Raw genomic sequence first — 20161 nt, forward strand, 5'->3', positions numbered from 1 at the left:
CACACTCAGAGTCATCGTATAAACCATGGTACGGAGTTTACCTGGATACGGAGGTAATCATCTGACACACTCAGAGTCATTGTTTATACCGCGGTACGGAGTTTACCTGTATACGGAGGTAATCATTTGACACACTCAGGGTCATAGTATAAACCAGGGTAGAGTTTACCTGTATACGGAGGCAATCATCTGACACACTCAGAGTCATCGTATATACCAGGATACAGGGTGTACATGGATACTGAGGTATAAGAGAAACAACGAAAAGGCTTAACTAGGCATAGCAGTTTATTGCCCAAAACAATATGGCATTCATTCCTTCATTCATTCAAATGACCAATCAGATAACACGTTTTTGTTTGTGTCAAAATTATATCTTATAGACATTCATATCGTATATACTTATTGCACTTTACCTTTCATGATCTTTTAGATATCGTTGGGCCCGTAATGAAAACATCTATATCATTTATTATATACAAGCATCTCTCTGAGTATACAGATGGTTTCAAGTCCGTTTGTAAGATTGCCGAATAACTTTATCAATGTATTGTTGATATGAAAAGCTCCACATATTGGCTAGATATTCAGAAAACATAGATAACAATAAAAAATATTTCAACAAAAAATGTGCTATTTAACACAAACGTTATATGACTATTCCAGTGTGAAGTCGATGTGTGTTTTTGTCTTTATGACGGGGCTTTTTAAACCTCACCAAGTAATAAATCAATTAAAGATGCTACACCGTCGACAGAGCATAAACGATACTCGTCATTTGAACAATAATTGTTGTTTACTCATGTAAATGTATGTCTGATTAACACAAAAATAAAATTAAATAAGTTATTGTGAAACTGAAGAAAAATCCTAATTCGTCTGCTCCTGTTTTTGATAGAGAAAAATACCATTCGTCAGCGGTGTAATATATTTAAATAATTACATAAAGAACAGATAAATATTCGTTCATGTTGTTGTCACGCTCTCCATCGATACATGATACGGAAGGATGTTGTAATGTTTTAGCGTTTCCAGAATGAGATATAACATATACCACCACGTTGACCAATGCACCGTTCAATTCCGAGTCGCCATTATTCAAGTCTGTCACTTGAGTCTATGGGAACGAAGACGTCTGAATTTCTGGTGTTACAATTTTCTCGTTTTCATCGACAGAGATTCGATTAGTTTCGTTAGGAACCGAATCGCAATGTTCTGATATTTCACCCAATATCGAGTCATTTAAAGAGCAATGTGCATTTTCTTTAGAATAATCTTTGGAGGATCCCGATTCACCATTTATTTCTACACTCGGATCCTTAGTCTCCGTTTTCAATGGATTTTCTGACATTTCAACCAATATCGAGTCATTCAAAGAATATTGTGTATTTTCTATGGAGTCATCTTTTGATTCGGTTTCACCATTTGTTTCTACATTTGCCTCTGAAGACTTTGGAGACGGCGCCAAATAACTGTCTTGCGTAGCAATTGTTTTCGAGTCACCATTATGATCTTTGGTACCTTCGTTTGAGATATGTTTTTGCTCTGAAATGTCTGGTACGGAGATTGGGCTTTCTGTCCCTCGAATTTCACTTGAATCATCAACAGGACCCTGAACTGTGTCATGAGGTTTACATGGAGATGTTGGTTCTTTCTTACAGGCGAGTGTCATCGAAGTTTCCAAACTGGCGTCACTAGGAGATATTTGAGAGGTGTCACTGTTGCCGTCAAGGCTCGGAGGTAAAATTCCCTCGTCATTATTTTCTAAACCATTTAATAGTCCGATTTTTTCCGAGTTAAACGTATCGGGCACTACTTCAGTTCTCTGGTCTAGAACATTATGTGCAGGTTTTGAAACTGTTGATTCGATACTGTCTTGATGGCTGATACGATCCACTTGCGTGTCTGACTGAAAACTTTCATGGATTTGAGTGTTAGTATTTTCTAACGAATCTGAAATTGGCGATACGGCGTCGGAATAATCGGAGATAAGCTCTCCTTGCGTGTCTGAGTCTGCATATGCTAGAGTAGTCAGTAGAGAATCTGAAGTTGACAATACTTCTCCTTGCGTGTGTACATTAACAAGAGTTTCAGTATTCAGAAGAGGATATGAAGCTTTAGATAAGGCGCTGTCCTGTTGGGTGATACACTCCTCTTGCGTGCCCGAGTCTTCACATGTGTGAGTATTCTGAATCAGCGTGGTGATATGATCTGACCTCTGGTTGTCATGGTGATACAAGATGAGCATTGGCGTTCTATCGGTTGTAGCCTCGCTATCATTTGGGAATCCTTTTGTTTTGTCTACGTCATACCGTCCATGACGTTTCTGGAAGTATATTACAGTAATTACATGTCAGAAAAACAGATGACAAACCATACAAATCAAAACATGTCTGGTTTACTTTTAATGGATGCTTTAAACTTACACCTTAGAGGAAATTTTAGAATTATTTAGAAATTGAGAAATAATTATTTACTGTAATTAACGACCTATATACGTACCTCACTTTTACTTATCTCCAATCGCCTACATATAAGAATTCTGTAACGTTAAAGTGTAAAACTGGTTAGGTGATTAATACAAGACATTACCAGAAATCAACAATAATGTAAAAATTAATATACACAAGACATGACCAGAAATCATCAAGAACATGAAAATTAACACAGAGGTTACTGACTAAATCGGATATGCATAGTAAATGACTTACATGATTCCAATAGATAACAATGGTACCAAAATCCCAACAAATACTGGTATGACGATCAGATCCACTGTCGGTTCCCGTTCCGGAAGCAAATGTGCGGTACGGACCACGTGGTCAGTTGCGTTGTCTGTGTTGCCGCCTGTATATTCTTGGTAAGTCGTGTCCGGTGTGTCACCGGTGTAAGTCGTACTAGGTGGGTAGGTGATTGTGGTCGTGTCATCTTTACTGGAGCAATTGACGAAAAGACTTCTGAGCCGCAAGAATTCAACTGGACAACTCTTTAGCCAAAGACCACATGCACTTTTCAATTTACAGCTTTCTTTTCTAGTGTCCAAATAATAAAATGGCCTATCTGAAGACAGAAAGCACTTCCGAAGTACTGAGTACTTTTCGGAACAGTTCAATCTTGACGCTGCATCTGACGAGCAGACGAGAGCAGGTTCCCATACGGGTGGACAAGGCACAATATTCAGCAATCTTTCCACAGGGTCCGGCTGTACACACGGATTCTCTACTATACAGTTCCTGTCAGCTAGTCGACATGGGGGTTTCACACTTGGATCCAATAGCACTGGCACGCGTCGACAAACCTGGAAAATTTGAATCGGTCAGTTGGTCCGAAAATAATTTACCTGACCAACCAAAAACATCGTCCGGTCTTACTTCACGCTGTTCAGAGATATTTCCAGCTATTTTACTTAAGAACTGGACCAAAAAATAATTATTCATGCACACGATAATTTTCCACTATCATAAGACAGCGCTCATAAAACTGCCCTGCCAAGAACGTCTGAAAAACCTAAAAACAAATGGTAGGTGCGTGTGGTAAATAATCTTAATAAACTTTGAATATATATTCGGCCATCCAAAGATGAGGATGAGCCATTTTACACAAATCTCTTGTTGTGTGATTTTCTCTGAGTAAACAGATCTTGCTGTCATTTGCTTATATAGAGATGTTAGGGTTGAACACGCAGAGAAGTGAAAAAAATCTATGCCAAAAATACAGCAAGTCACAGACCATACAACTTTAAGGAAGGGAGAGAATACCACAACTACTTCTAACAGGGATGTAAAGACATGTAACAAAGGATTTTAATTAACCTTTCCTTTGTGTTATATGTAATTTGGATATAATAAAATATCAACAGAGACATAGATAATTTGTTGATCTTCTGACTTTGAGTTACGTAGTATAATGTTACTTAACCCATCAATGTGAGACGTAGATACTTTGTTGATCTTCTCACTTTTAGTTACGTGGTATAACGTTACTTACCCTATCGATGTGAGACGTAGATACTTTGTTGATCTTCTGACTTTGAGTTACGTAGTATAACGTTACTTACCCAATCGATGTGAGACATAGATACTTTGTTGATCTTCTGACTTTGAGTTACGTAGTATAACGTTACTTACCCTATCGATGTGAGACATAGATACTTTGTTGATCTTCTGACTTTGAGTTACGTAGTATAACGTTACTTACCCTATCGATGTGAGACGTAGATACTTTGTTGATCTTTTCACTTTTAGTTACGTAGTATAACGTTACTTACCCTATCGATGTGAGACGTAGATACTTTGTTGATCTTCTGACTTTGAGTTACGTGGTATAACGTTACATACCCTATCGATGTGAGACGTAGAGACTTTGTTGATCTTCTGACTTTGAGTTACATAGTATAACGTTACTTACCCTATCGATGTGAGACGTAGTTACTTACCCTATCGATGTGAGACGTAGATACTTTGTTGATCTTCTGACTTTGAGTTACGTGGTATAACGTTACTTACCCTATCGATGTGAGACGTAGATACTTTGTTGATCTTCTCACTTTGAGTTACGTAGTATAACGTTACTTACCCTATCGATGTGAGACGTAGATACTTTGTTGATCTTCTCACTTCTAGTTACGTGGTATAACGTTACTTACCCTATCGATGTGAGACGTAGATACTTTGTTGATCTTCTGACTTTTAGTTACGTGGTATAACGTTACTTACCCTATCGATGTGAGACGTAGATACTTTGTTGATCTTCTGACTTTGAGTTACGTAGTATAACGTTACTTACCCTATCGATGTGAGACGTAGATACTTTGTTGATCTTCTGACTTTTAGTTACGTGGTATAACGTTACTTACCCTATCGATGTGAGACGTAGATACTTTGTTGATCTTCTGACTTTGAGTTACGTAGTATAACGTTACTTACCCTATCGATGTGAGACGTAGATACTTTGTTGATCTTCTAACTTTTAGTTACGTGGTATAACGTTACTTACCCTATCGATGTGAGACGTAGATACTTTGTTGATCTTCTGACTTTGAGTTACGTAGTATAACGTTACTTACCCTATCGATGTGAGACGTAGATACTTTGTTGATCTTCTGACTTTGAGTTACGTAGTATAACGTTACTTACCCTATCGATGTGAGACGTAGATACTTTGTTGATCTTCTCACTTTTAGTTACGTGGTATAACGTTACTTACCCTATCGATGTGAGACGTAGATACTTTGTTGATCTTCTGACTTTTAGTTACGTGGTATAACGTTACTTACCCTATCGGTGTGAGACGTAGATACTTTGTTGATCTTCTAACTTTTAGTTACGTAGTATAACGTTACTTACCCTATCGATGTGAGACGTAGATACTTTGTTGATCTTCTGACTTTTAGTTACGTAGTATAACGTTACTTACCCTTTCGATGTGAGACATAGATACTTTGTTGATCTTCTGACTTTGAGTTACGTAGTATAACGTTACTTACCCTGTCGATGTGAGACATAGATACTTTGTTGATCTTCTGACTTTGAGTTACGTAGTATAACGTTACTTACCCTATCGATGTGAGACATAGATACTTTGTTGATCTTCTGACTTTGAGTTACGTAGTATAACGTTACTTACCCTATCAATGTGAGACATAGATACTTTGTTGATCTTCTGACTTTGAGTTACGTAGTATAACGTTACTTACCCTATCGATGTGAGACGTAGATACTTTGTTGATCTTCTGACTTTGAGTTACGTAGTATAACGTTACTTACCCTATCAATGTGAGACGTAGATACTTTGTTGATCTTCTGACTTTGAGTTACGTAGTATAACGTTACTTACCCTATCAATGTGAGACGTAGATACTTTGTTGATCTTCTGACTTTGAGTTACGTAGTATAATGTTACTTACCCTATCAATGTAAACATCACTGGTGTTGTAGGTGAATCCATAGTTGTTCAACGACTCCAGGTTGCCACCAGAGGGCGCACACAATGTTATAGTAGACTGTAAAATCAGCAATCCAAAGAGACCTATTACCAAGACTTGTCTTCTTGATAGAATAACAGCTTTAAAATGTCTGATCTGTGTCATCTTCAACGGTTCGGTCATTCTGAAACAGTAAATATCAAGTTTTCAAGATATATAACATTAACAACAATCATTTAACACGTTTGTTAAGACATAAAATATCTAAATACAATTTACGTTTTATATCAACGTCTCATCATTTGTGAGAATCTCTAATACCGGAAGCCGTGTTGTTGGCCAATGTGGCCAATAAAAACATATCATCTAAAACGGATCTCGGGTCTGGTTCCTAGTTCCGTTTAAGTTAAACCGAAGTAAGAACTCACAATTAACTTCAGCCCTCCAAAGTTTTAGGGGAAGCACACATTTTATTTAGAGTATCCGATTCTTACAAACTATCCGTTTGTAATATGACATATATTTAAAGTATTTTAGAATTGAATTAGCAATGCTAACTTGTTGCCTTATTTATTTCTATCACATATAGAAATGTAAGTATGCATGTAGCTAAACACAAATTATATACACATATTAAGTGGGACCAAAATGTCAAGTTTTATCAATGAATCATCGATACTGAGTCAAGTGACGTGCACGTACTTAACCAGACAAATATATGAGGATATGTTTGTGACAAGGCTGTGGAACATCTTGTCATTAGTCATGTGTAAGTACAAACAAGGACAGGGCGACTGAGAAAATATTGTTGGTGTTACTTATGTCAAAATTTATATTTCATCAACATCATCTTCATCACTTTTCATTATCTACTCACCTTTATTTCACCGCTCAGAATTTACATTTCATCAACGTCATCTTCATCCCATTTCATTATCTTCATCGGTAGCTTATGAATGGTTCAGGGAATGACGACATCTTTTATTGGAGATTTAGAGAAAAACCATCATCTGAAATACAATGATCGATTACAATATCTCGAGTTTTTTTATCAATCGAGATTAAGTTATCCTAGATTAGAGATAACCAAGATGTATATTAGATCATTCCTACTATCTGGGTACCATCATTCACCCTTAGTTTTGCCTCTGCATTATATCAGAGTAGCGGTAAAGAGAGCGAGCGCGAAGTTTGTCCCCTCCATACTTTTATTGTGATGAAATATAGCCGACGTTTACGTTGTATGATGATAATAGAGGGTATACTATAAGATGTTATATCATTATACTGGTAGAAGAGTATAACTTGGGATTAAAAGTCATAATGAATTAATGGCCTACCTTCGTATGAACAGTGTGGCAGCACAGCGTTCCGGAGATCTGTAACGTAGACGAAGCAGATTAAGTTATGTAATATTGGGAGTAAAAGATCGCCGACACGTAATTCTTAAGTGTAGTTATCGTCAGAGATGCCTAGCTGATAATATCATTTCTAGCTAGTCATTATACAGTGATACTAAACAGTCTACCCCATCAGCTGTTATACATCTGTTTACCCACCAACCTCCACATTTGTAAAGTAACTACACAAGCTAATATTATGTCAGGAAGACCAGGGAAGGAAACGAAGCACTAAACTTTATGTATCATATACCCTTCCTTATTTGTATGCATGCTCAAATGACCAATTGTAAGCGGTCGTTATAGTTTATAATAATTACATGTAAATGTTTAAAGAACTTATATTTATGGGAAGATATTCAAATATAAAAGTTGTAAACTCAAGTATTTAAAGTAATCATAAACTTCCTGTACCTACACACATACACACGAACACATGACACGCTATCAGGCGCCACACGTGACGGCAGGTCATGTAACCAGGACTCATACTTACAGCGTGATTCTGATAAAAACATCCGAATCCTTGTTTTTAATGATACTCTACTCCAATTTGGCAAAACTGTGGGGAATGCTTGTAACTATATCCATAACAGCACACTATACTCGACTGGTCTCTAATCTGCAGTTAGGAAGTGTGTGAGTGTTTGGATGATTTCATTGTGATGACGCTCACTTCGGTTGGAAACTGTGCAAGTATTTTCTCTAGGGGCTTAACTATATTTAAATATGGCTGCTACCAGATTCATTTACGTGCAACATCCGTAATGTATTATCTGCCAGCAAAATGTCAAAGTATAATATCGAGAGAACTGTATTGTTGTAGGGAACACTAAGTCTGTTATTATTTAATACCAACCACGCTGTACTGGCTAGGGATATTTAATGATATCCTAACCAGCAGGCTTACAACAATTACATTCGATGATTGCTTAAATCCCATTGGCTGGTGGTATCAAACATTACAGGGGCTGTATTCGATCATGTTATTTTGTCATAACATTCATACACGCACCATGGCATTCACCACAGGGACCTGGCACGATTTTTTTAAACTAGCAGTATAGGTATATATAGTATAGTATCAAGGGTATGAACTCGGCGGTAGAGGAAAACGGACCTATTTTTTTTAAAAGCCGTGATTATTTTAATAAATGGGTTCTATACAACATTGACGGATATCTTACCTTAAAGAGAAATCATTTATCTTTTCATTGAGTGCTTGATGAAAAAATTGGCCAAGTATTGACGAAGTTATGGTTTGATGAATCGGGAAATTTACGAAAAATATGCTAGATAGACATTTCCCTGTCCGGTCGAAATGTCGTCTCGGCTCTAATGGGCACCTCAAAAACCAAGCCGATGGACTTATTTGCCAGGGAGACCGTTATAGTCATGGCTAGTCTAACCTGTGTCACCAACGAGACGCATACCTTTTTTGTTGTGTCGTAACTGGTGTCATAGCAACTGTCGTGCCAGGTCTTTAAGGTGAAAAAATTGGGAATGCCTAGATATGTATCTGAAGCTTGAACCTGTCAAAGACTTAGCCAAATAAAAGCACGACGCAAAAGTGTGGAAAACTAGCGGATGGAAGACTATTCTGCTGACCTTGTTACATATGAAGGTTTAACTAATGAGATCCATATCTACGGAAACACAGGGTAGTCGTGTGATTGTCCGTTAAGTAGATACAATTATAGCCTATCCGGTCCTAAGACGGAAAACAACAATGACAACAGGGCTGCTAACGAGGACCAAATAGAAAGTAGAAGGCATAGTGACATCGAGGCGTCATATAGAATATGACGCTATATTAGACGCCTCATTGTCACAATATCTTTTGCTTATTCTTCTTATTCTAAAAATGAAGAAACTTATTCAGTCCACGAACCATGGTAATAACGAGGTGTTATCGGTAAACATGTCATATCAACCACATTGGGCTTCTTCTTCAGTCTTGCATTTCAAAATGAGTTTACCGCTTTTGCCCAAATTTTATTGCATTCGTTTGACTTCGTTGAAAAAAGGACTTTCTAGTTTCACTGTATAGATGGGTATCGCCTAACATTTCCACGCACCTTGGTTGTAGTTTGATGGAACTACAAGTATTGTTACGTTTTGTGGTATATGCTGATCCACGCCTTCTGCAATGTCTCTGATGTAACTCGTACGTGTAATAGAGACCAACGTTCGAGGCACTCTTTTTATATAATTGGTAAATTATTCTATTTCTGTTCTTTGGTGATATTTGTTGGCTTGAGTAATTACAGTTTTACCACTGACCGTTCGTAATTGGAGATAAAAGTTCTGGTTTATACCCAGTGACATTAGTAGAACCAACGTAATTGACATGAATACTGTTATCCAGAATCTTACATACAGTCTCACAATTTCACAGTGGTATGTGCTAGTCTCTGTAGCATTGTTGAAATTAGGTCCTCATGTCAGCCGTGTATCTACACCAAATGGTGGGTTCTGAGCTGGGTTCTTTCTAGTATAAGTTAGTAACTGTTGAGGCATAAATGAAGTAATATATATATGGTATCAACGTTATTCTTTCGCTGTGTCTCACGTGATTACCAGTTTTAGTTACTAACACTGTCAGTGAAAGATGTTATCCTGGAAACACCCGATGTCCATGGATCTTCTGAACAATGTCCTGTTAGCAATATCTCATGTCCTTGAATCTTCTGAACAATGTCCTGTTAGCAATATCTCATGTCCTTAAATCTTCAGAAAATTTCCTGGTAGTACCTCAAGTTCTTGGATGTTCTGAACAAAGCCTGGTAATACCTCAAGTCCTTGGATCTTCTGAACAAAGCATGCTAGTACCTCAAGTCCTTGGATCTTCTGAACAAAGTCCTGCTAGTACCTCATGTCCTTGGATCTTCTGAACAAAGTCCTGGTGGTACCTCAAGTCCTTGGATCTTCTGAACAAAGTCCTGGTGGTACCTCAAGTCCTTGGATCTTCTGAACAAAGTCCTGTGGTACCTCAAGTCCTTGGATCCTCTGACAAAGTCCTGGTGGTACCTCATGTCCTTGGATCTTCTGAACAAAGTCCTGTGGTACCTCAAGTCCTTGGATCTTCTGAACAAAGCCTGATGGTACCTCAAGTCCTTGGATCTTCTGACTTAATAACTCAAGTTCTTGAATCTTCTGAACGAAGTCCTGGTGGTACCTCAAGTTCTTGAATCTTCTGAACAAAGTGCTGGTGGTACCTCATGTCCTTGGATATTATGAACAATGTCATGATAGTACCTCAAGACCTTGGATGTTCTGAACAAAGCCTGGTAATACCTCAAGACATTGGATGATCTGAACAAAGCCCTGGTGGTACCTTAAAACCTTGAATCTTCTGAACAAAGCCTGCTAGTACCTCAAGCAATTGGATGTTCTGAAAAAAGTCCTGTGGTACCTCATGTCCTTGGATCTTCTGAACAAAGTCCTGGTTGTACCACAAGTCGTCCTTGGATCTTCTGAACAAAGCCTGATAATACCTCAAGTCTTTGGATCTTCTAAACAAAGCCTGGTAATATCTCAAGTTCTTGAATCTTCTGAAAAAATCCTGGTGGTACCTCATGTCCTTGGATCTTCTGAACAAAGTCCTGTGGTACCTCAAGTCCTTGGATCTTCTGAACAAAGCCTGATAATACCTCAAGTTGTTGAATCTTCTGAACAAAGTCCTGGTGGTACCTCAAGTTCTTGAATCTTCTGAACAAAGTCCTGGTGGTACCACAAGTCCTTGGATCTTCTGAACAAAGCCTGATAATACCTCAAGTCTTTGGATCTTCTGAACAAAGCCTGGTAATACCTCAAGTTCTTGAATCTTCTGAAAAAGTACTGGTGGTATCTCATGTCCTTGGATCTTCTGAACAAAGTCCTGGTGGTACCACAAGTCCTTGGATCTTCTGAACAAAGCCTGATAATACCTCAAGTCTTTGGATCTTCTGAACAAAGTCCTGTGGTACCTCAAGTCCTTGGATCTTCTGAACAAAGCCTGATAATACCTCAAGTTGTTGAATCTTCTGAACAAAGTCCTGGTGGTACCTCAAGTTCTTGGATCTTCTGAACAAAGTCCTGGTGGTACCACAAGTCCTTGGATCTTCTGAACAAAGCCTGATAATACCTCAAGTCTTGAATCTTCTGAACAAATCCTGCGGTACCTCAAGTCCTTGGATCTTCTGAACAAAGTCCTGGTGGTACCACAAGTCTTGATCTTCTTGAATCTTCTGAACAAAGCCTGGTAATACCTCAAGTTCTTGAATCTTCTGGAACTTGTAACATCCTAAATCCTGGTGGTACCTCATGTCCTTGGATCTTCTGAACAAAGTCCTGTGGTACCTCAAGTCCTTGGATCTTCTGAACAAAGTCCTGGTGGTACCTCAAGTCCTTGGATCTTCTGAACAAAGTCCTGGTGGTACCACAAGTCCTTGGATCTTCTGAACAAAGCCTGATAATACCTCAAGTCTTTGGATCTTCTGAACAAAGCCTGGTAATACCTCAAGTTCTTGAATCTTCTGAACAAAGTCCTGGTGGTACCTCAAGTCCTTGGATCTTCTGAACAAAGTCCTGGTGGTACCTCAAGTCCTTGGATCCTCTGAAAACGTCCTAGTGGTACCTCATGTCCTTGGATCTTCTGAAAAAGACCTGGTGGTACCTCATGTCCTTGGATCTTCTGAACAAAGTCCTGTGGTACCTCAAGTCCTTGGATCTTCTGAACAAAGCCTGATAATACCTCAAGTCTTTGGATCTTCTGAACAAAGCCTGGTAATACCTCAAGTTCTTGAATCTTCTGAAAAAGTACTGGTGGTATCTCATGTCCTTGGATCTTCGTAACAAAGTCCTGTGGTACCTCAAGTCCCTGGATCCTCTGAAAAAGTCCTAGTGGTACCTCATGTCCTTGGATCTTCTGAAAAACCGGACCCTGCGGTACCTCAAGTCTTGATCTTCTGAACAAACCTGTTACCAAGTTTTAATCTTCTGAACAAGTCTGTGGTAGTCCTTGGATCTTCTGAACAAAGCCTGTGTACCTCAAGTCCTTGGATCTTCTGAACAAAGCCTGGTGGTACCTCAAGTCCTTGGATCTTCTGAACAAAGTCCTGTGGTACCTCAAGTCCCTGGATCCTCTGAAAAAGTCCTAGTGGTACCTCATGTCCTTGGATCTTCTGAAAAAGTCCTGCGGTACCTCAAGTTCTTGGATCTTCTGAAAAAGTCCTGTGGTACCTCAAGTCCTTGGATCTTCTGAACAAAGTCCTGGTGGTACCACAAGTCCTTGGATCTTCTGAACAAAGCCTGATAATACCTCAAGTCTTTGGATCTTCTGAACAAAGCCTGGTAATACCTCAAGTTCTTGAATCTTCTGAAAAAGTACTGGTGGTATCTCATGTCCTTGGATCTTCGTAACAAAGTCCTGTGGTACCTCAAGTCCTTGGATCCTCTGAAAAAGTCCTAGTGGTACCTCATGTCCTTGGATCTTCTGAAAAAGTCCTGCGGTACCTCAAGTCCTTGGATCTTCTGAACAAAGTCCTGGTGGTACCTCAAGTTCTTGGATCTTCTGAAAAAATCCTGCGGTACCTCAAGTCCTTGGATCTTCTGAACAAAGTCCTGGTGGTACCACAAGTCCTTGGATCTTCTGAACAAAGCCTGATAATACCTCAAGTCTTTAGATCTTCTGAACAAAGCCTGGTAATACCTCAAGTTCTTGAATCTTCTGAACAAGTCCTGGTGGTATCTCATGTCCTTGGATCTTCGTAACAAAGTCCTGTGGTACCTCAAGTCCTTGGATCCTCTGACAAAAATCCTGGTGGTACCTCATGTCCTTGGATCTTCTGAAAAAAAACCTGTGGTACCTCAAGTCCTTGGATCTTCTGAACAAAGCCTGAAAATACCTCAAGTCTTTGGATCTTCTGAACAAAGCCTGGTAATATCTCAAGTTCTTAAATCTTCTGAAAAAGTACTGGTGGTATCTCATGTCCTTGGATCTTCGTAACAACGTCCTGTGGTACCTCAAGTCCTTGGATCCTCTGAAAAAGTCCTAGTGGTACCTCATGTCCTTGGATCTTCTGAAAAAGTCCTGCGGTACCTCAAGTTTTTGAATCTTCTGAACAAAGTCCTGTGGTACCTCATGTCCTAGGATGTTCTGAACAAAGCCTGGTAACACCTCTAGTCCTTGGATGTTCTGAACAAAGCCCTAGTGGTACCTCAAGTTCTTGAATCTTCTTAAAAAGTCCTGGTGGTATCTCATGTCCTTGGATCTTCGTAACAAAGTCCTGTGGTACCTCAAGTCCTTGGATCCTCCGAAAACGTCCTAGTGGTACCTCATGTCCTTGGATCTTCTGAAAAAGACCTGGTGGAACCTCATGTCCTTGGATCTTCTGAACAAAGTCCTGTGGTACCTCAAGTCCTTGGATCTTCTGAACAAAGCCTGGTAATACCTCAAGTTGTTGAATCTTCTGAACGAAGTCCTGGTGGTACCTCAAGTCCTTGGATCTTCTGCACAAATTCCTGGTGGTACCTCAAGTCCTTGTATCATCTGAACAGAGTACTGGTGGTACCTCAAGCTCTTGAACCTTCTGAACAAAGTCCTGTGGTACCTCATGTCCTTGGATCTTCTGAACAAACTCCCGTGGTACCTCATGTCCTTGGATCTTCTGAACAAAGTCATGGTATGACCTCAAGTTCTTGAATCTTCTGAACAAGGTCCAGGTGGTACCTCTAGTCCTGGGATGTTCTGAACAAAGCCCTGGTGGTACCTCAAGTCCTTGAATCTTCTGGACAAAGTCATGGTGGTACTTCAAGTCCTTGGATCTTCTGAACAGACTTGTGTGGTACCTCATGTCCTTGGATCTTCTGAAAAAGTCCTGGTGGTACCTCAAGTTCTTGGATCTTCTGAACAAAACCTGGTAATACCTCAAGTTCTTGAATCTTCTGAAAAAGTCCTGGTGGTACCTCAATTCCTTGGATCCTCTGAACAATGTCAACATTTAACTATGACGTCAACAATAAACGCATGCAAACGCTCCGTCCTGGTCAACAGTCAAAATATTGACCGGTTAATAGGCGAAATTACTTCATTTACCTTTATATAGAGTCAGGTAACAATATAAAATGAGCTCCACTACCACAAAGAGATATATCACAAACATACTGCAGCGTCCCAAAACACACACGCACGCAAACATACTGCAGCCTCCCAAAACACACACGCACGCAAACATACTGCAGCCTCCCAAAACACACACGCACGCAAACATACTGCAGCCTTCCAAAACACACACGCACGCAAACATACTGCAGCCTCCCAAAACACACATAAACGCAAATATACTGCAACCTCCCAAAACATACACGCACGCAAACGAACTGCAGCCTCCCAAAACACCCACGCGCGTAAACATACTGCAGCCTTCCAAAACACACACAAACGCAAATATACTGCAGCCTCCTAAAAACACACGCACGCAAACATACTGCAGCCTCCCAAAACACACACGCACGCAAACATACTGCAACCTCCCAAAACATACACGCACGCAAAAATACTGCAGCCTCCCAAAACACACACGCACGCAAACATACTCCCAAAACACACACGCACGCAAACATACTGCAGCCTCCCAAATCACATACGCACGCAAACATACTGCAGCTTCCCAGAACACACATAAACGCAAATATACTGCAACCTCCCAAAACATACACGCACGCAAATGAACTGCAGCCTCCCAAAACACACACGCGCGCAAACATACTGCAGCCTTCCAAAACACACACAAACGCAAATATACTGCAGCCTCCCAAAAAACACACGCACGCAAACATACTGCAGCCTCCCAAAACACACACGCACGCAAACATACTGCAGCCTCCCAAAACACACACGCACGCAAACATACTGAAACCTCCCGAAACATACACGCACACAAACATACTGCAGCCTCCCAAAACACACGCGCACGCAAACATACTGCAGCCTCCCAAAACACATATGCACGCAAAAATACTGCAGCTTTCCAAAACACACACGAACGCAAACATACTGCAGCCTCCCAAAACACACACGCGGAAACATACTGCAGCCTCCCAAAACACACACGCACGCAAACATACTGCAGCCTCCCGAAACATACACGCACACAAACATACTGCAGCCTCCCAAAACACACGCGCACGCAAACATACTGCAGCCTCCCAAAAAACATATGCACGCAAACATATTGCAGCTTTCCAAAACACACACGAACGCAAACATACTGCAGCCTCCCAAAACACACACGCACGCAAACATACTGCAGCCTCCCAAAACACACACGCACACAAACATACTGCAGCCTCCCAAAACATACACTCACGCAAACATACTGCAGCCTCCCAAAACACACACACGCGCAAACATACTGCAGCCTCCCAAAACACACACGCACGCAAACATACTGCAGCATCCCAAAACACACACAAACGCAAATATACTGCAGCCTCCCAAAAAATACACGCACGCAAATATACTGCAGCCTCCCAAAACACACACGCAAGCAAACATACTGCAGCCTCCCAAAACACACACGCACGCAAACATACTGCAGCCTCCCAAAACACACACGCACGCAAACATACTGCAGCCTCCCAAAACACACACGCACGCAAACATACTGCAGTCTTCCAAAACACACACGCACGCAAACATACTGCAGCCTCCCAAAACACACATAAACGCAAATATACTGCAACCTCCCAAAACATACACGCACGCAAACGAACTGCAGCCTCCCAAAACACACACGCGCGTAAACATACTGCAGCCTTCCAAAACACACACAAACGCAAATATACTGCAGCCTCCTAAAAACACACGCACGCAAACATACTGCAGCCTCCCAAAACACACACGCACGCAAACATACTGCAACCTCCCAAAACATACACGCACGCAAAAATACTGCAGCCTCCCAAAACACACACGCACGCAAACATACTCCCAAAACACACACGCACGCAAACATACTGCAGCCTCCCAAATCACATACGCACGCAAACATACTGCAGCTTCCCAGAACACACATAAACGCAAATATACTGCAACCTCCCAAAACATACACGCACGCAAATGAACTGCAGCCTCCCAAAACACACACGCGCGCAAACATACTGCAGCCTTCCAAAACACACACAAACGCAAATATACTGCAGCCTCCCAAAAAACACACGCACGCAAACATACTGCAGCCTCCCAAAACACACACGCACGCAAACATACTGCAGCCTCCCAAAACACACACGCACGCAAACATACTGAAACCTCCCGAAACATACACGCACACAAACATACTGCAGCCTCCCAAAACACACGCGCACGCAAACATACTGCAGCCTCCCAAAACACATATGCACGCAAAAATACTGCAGCTTTCCAAAACACACACGAACGCAAACATACTGCAGCCTCCCAAAACACACACGCGGAAACATACTGCAGCCTCCCAAAACACACACGCACGCAAACATACTGCAGCCTCCCGAAACATACACGCACACAAACATACTGCAGCCTCCCAAAACACACGCGCACGCAAACATACTGCAGCCTCCCAAAAAACATATGCACGCAAACATATTGCAGCTTTCCAAAACACACACGAACGCAAACATACTGCAGCCTCCCAAAACACACACGCACGCAAACATACTGCAGCCTCCCAAAACACACACGCACACAAACATACTGCAGCCTCCCAAAACATACACTCACGCAAACATACTGCAGCCTCCCAAAACACACACACACGCGCAAACATACTGCAGCCTCCCAAAACACACACGCACGCAAACATACTGCAGCATCCCAAAACACACACAAACGCAAATATACTGCAGCCTCCCAAAAAATACACGCACGCAAATATACTGCAGCCTCCCAAAACACACACGCAAGCAAACATACTGCAGACTCCCAAAACACACACGCACGCAAACATACTGCAGCCTCCCAAAACACACACGCACGCAAACATACTGCAGCCTCCCAAAACACACACGCACGCAAACATACTGCAGTCTTCCAAAACACACACGCACGCAAACATACTGCAGTCTTCCAAAACACACACGCACGCAAACATACTGCAGTCTTCCAAAACACACACGCACGCAAACATACTGCAGCCTCCCAAAACACACACGCACGCAAACATACTGCAGCCTCCCAAAACACACACGCACGCAAACATACTGCAGCCTCCCAAAACACACACGCACGCAAACATACTGCAGTCTTCCAAAACACACGCACACAACAAACAACATATAAGGGCCTGATATGACCCTGACTGTTAACAGGATCTTTGAAATAATTTTGTCATACATTACAATCAACTACTATAGACCTCAGATATTAGATTGAAATAGTAAACATGACTTTAAATATTGAACTAAAAATTCACCACTAACATACGGCTCACCTCGGTAAAAACAGTGATATTGTTTTGAACAATATGGCAACAACATAGTGTTTCTTTTCAGTCTTATTGTGTTGATCTTTGTGCATATTTAGAATAAACTCTGATTTTTGTTATATCTCCTTCACTAAAAATGTGCAGGTCAATGTTTTCCTTTTCCCGAGAACTCCTACCTCTCCATCAGATGCGACATTACAAGCGATGACGTCATTTTACATTACGTGATGATTAAGATTCTAATAATTCTCGTTACGAGTAAGATATACTTACAGTGGCAGGATGAACTTATCAAAGTGTAACATGAATAACCTTTAACGGTCCAGTTGTCACACACAACCACGCGGCCCTATTTATAATTACAGCCTTATTGCCTTATTGCTGTAATTAGACCTCCATAGAAGCCTGGTGTTTACTTTTAGGTGTTCCATCAACTGTGAAAATTCAAATCAAAGTGTCATCTTGATATAAATTATAGCATATAAATACCAAAAACAAAATAATCTGGCAAGTCAAACTGGCTGGAATAAAGGTGTGTTTTTGATTAAAGGGAATTAACCCTTACAATTTGATGTTATCGGGACAGCTGCTATAACCTGAGTGTGTCTGGCGCACCATGTTTCACAGTCGAATGACACACAGATATGTAAACACTATGCTTTACACTCGTGTCTCAATACAGGGTACATCATATATACGTACCTATCGGAGTAGTGTCCGTCATTCTTTGTCATCGTCCAGAATTGGATAGGACGATTTCACGTGCTCGTTGTTTCGGTTTGTGGTTACTATAGAGAGCACTGTCTGCTTTGTCCTTGTTACTCAACACCCGGCGTTACACAAAGCTTTGTCTAATGTGACGCATGCGTTCAGTAATCGCTTGAACTATTATTATTCAAGTTACCTTTTATCAACAGTTCATCTAAATCAATAGACAATAACTTTATATTTGCTTATACCGTGTAGTTGTTCTCTCTTTTTTTTTTTTACATTTTTGTCACTCGGATAGAAGAACAAAAGTACGGAAGCCGTCTGGCGCCACACCAAAAAATATATTTATTGTGTTCCCTCACAATAACATTGTGAGGCCACACAATACTATTGTGAGGGAACACAATCTTATTGTGAGGCCACACAATAATTATTGTGAGGGAACACAATATTATTGTGAGGGAACACAATATTATTGTGAGGCCACACAATCTTATTGTGAGGGAACACAATAATTATTGTGAGGGAACACAATATTATTGTGAGGCCACACAATCTTATTGTGAGGGAACACAATCTTATTGTGAGGCCACACAATAATTATTGTGAGGGAACACAATATTATTGTGAGGCCACACAATGTTATTGTGAGGGAACACAATCTTATTGTGAGGCCACACAATCTTATTGTGAGGGAACACAATCTTATTGTGAGGCCACACAATATTATTGTGAGGGAACACAATATTATTGTGAGGGATCACAATCTTATTGTGAGGGAACACAATATTATTGTGAGGCCACACAATCTTATTGTGAGGGAACATAATATTATTGTGAGACCACACAATATTATTATGAGTATTGTGAGGCTACCCACAATAAGATCGTTAGAGATGGAAGTTATTCCAGGTCAAGATGGACACTACCTAATTGGCCACTCTCTACTTTGATTTGGGATTGCTACAAAGGGAAATACTTTCTACGTTGGTTTCAGAACATGGTTTTAATCGGAGAACGAACTCTTCAAATAATTTTGAAACAAATGACATTGTCGCGACTTTGGAAATGTAATAATGTTCGACATTCACCGGCAGGATTTAAAGGGACAATTCAGTCTTAGAGAACATTAAAAATTGTACATATATAGGAAAAACCCCAGTTCTAATGGAAACTAGATTAGTCGGTTTTACTGTGATATGCCAGAAAAGCCCATAGTGGTGAAATGCGTGTGAAACGTTCGAACTCGCTCGCTGTCCGCCATAACACATTGTGGTTGAACATCTTGTATGCCGAACCCTGTCCCTTGCTCGTAGAGTAATGCTACTTTTGTCTAGAACTGCTCAAATCGCTCTGACAATAGTGTGTTTACCTTATTAGGTGAATTGTCTTGCCTAAAAAATCATTTTATCACCTTCTCAGTGGTTATGTAGTTCATTTGTTTGACGTGCGTGACTTTGTCTCTGGTATGGGTACAGCGTATCATTGTACCTGTTTAATCGTATTGATCAACGATTTGTAATTACAACGGTATCAATTAAAATACTAAACAATAACGTGGAATTTGTCAATATTTTATGTTATATGTTTCATACGAAATGCAGAACAATATATTTATGCCATATTTTGCTTCTTGGTTATATAAAAGAATTAGCCTGAGTGAATTGTCCCTTTAAATG

At 40.4% G+C, this 20161-nt stretch overlaps 1 protein-coding gene across 6 annotated transcripts; it reads right to left on the reverse strand.

Annotated features, from left to right (window-relative positions):
- Positions 1-270: 270 nt before the first annotated feature.
- LOC138319342 (dentin sialophosphoprotein-like) lies at positions 271-18583 on the reverse strand. 6 transcript variants are annotated; one of them, XM_069262425.1, is made up of 7 exons: positions 18474-18583; positions 7264-7302; positions 6801-6933; positions 5906-6107; positions 2712-3298; positions 2503-2542; positions 271-2326 (listed from the first exon to the last, which is right to left on the reverse strand). In XM_069262425.1, exons 4-7 carry the CDS (start codon positions 6104-6106, stop codon positions 1118-1120), a joined length of 2037 nt encoding a protein of 678 aa, XP_069118526.1. In that variant the 5' UTR covers position 6107; positions 6801-6933; positions 7264-7302; positions 18474-18583; the 3' UTR covers positions 271-1117. The 6 variants fall into 6 exon arrangements, with proteins under 6 accessions (XP_069118526.1, XP_069118525.1, XP_069118527.1 ...); XM_069262424.1 differs by lacking the exon at positions 18474-18583 and adding an exon at positions 7820-8021; XM_069262426.1 differs by lacking the exon at positions 18474-18583 and adding an exon at positions 7483-7524.
- Between the last annotated feature and the right edge of the window lie 1578 nt (positions 18584-20161).

Source organism: Argopecten irradians, chromosome 3 (assembly GCF_041381155.1).
Source record: "Argopecten irradians isolate NY chromosome 3, Ai_NY, whole genome shotgun sequence".
NCBI classification, from domain to species: domain Eukaryota; kingdom Metazoa; phylum Mollusca; class Bivalvia; order Pectinida; family Pectinidae; genus Argopecten; species Argopecten irradians.

Bases quoted from the DNA above. Each gene is read 5' to 3' on its own strand.
- LOC138319342 (XM_069262425.1), bottom strand. From the start codon at position 6,106: ATGACCGAACCGTTGAAGATGACACAGATCAGACATTTTAAAGCTGTT. The intron at 3,299-5,905 runs GTAAGTAACATT...CAAATTTTCCAG, and splicing joins GTGATGTTTACATTGATAGG to GTTTGTCGACGCGTGCCAGT. The intron at 2,543-2,711 runs GTAAGTCATTTA...TTAACGTTACAG, and splicing joins TTGTTATCTATTGGAATCAT to AATTCTTATATGTAGGCGAT.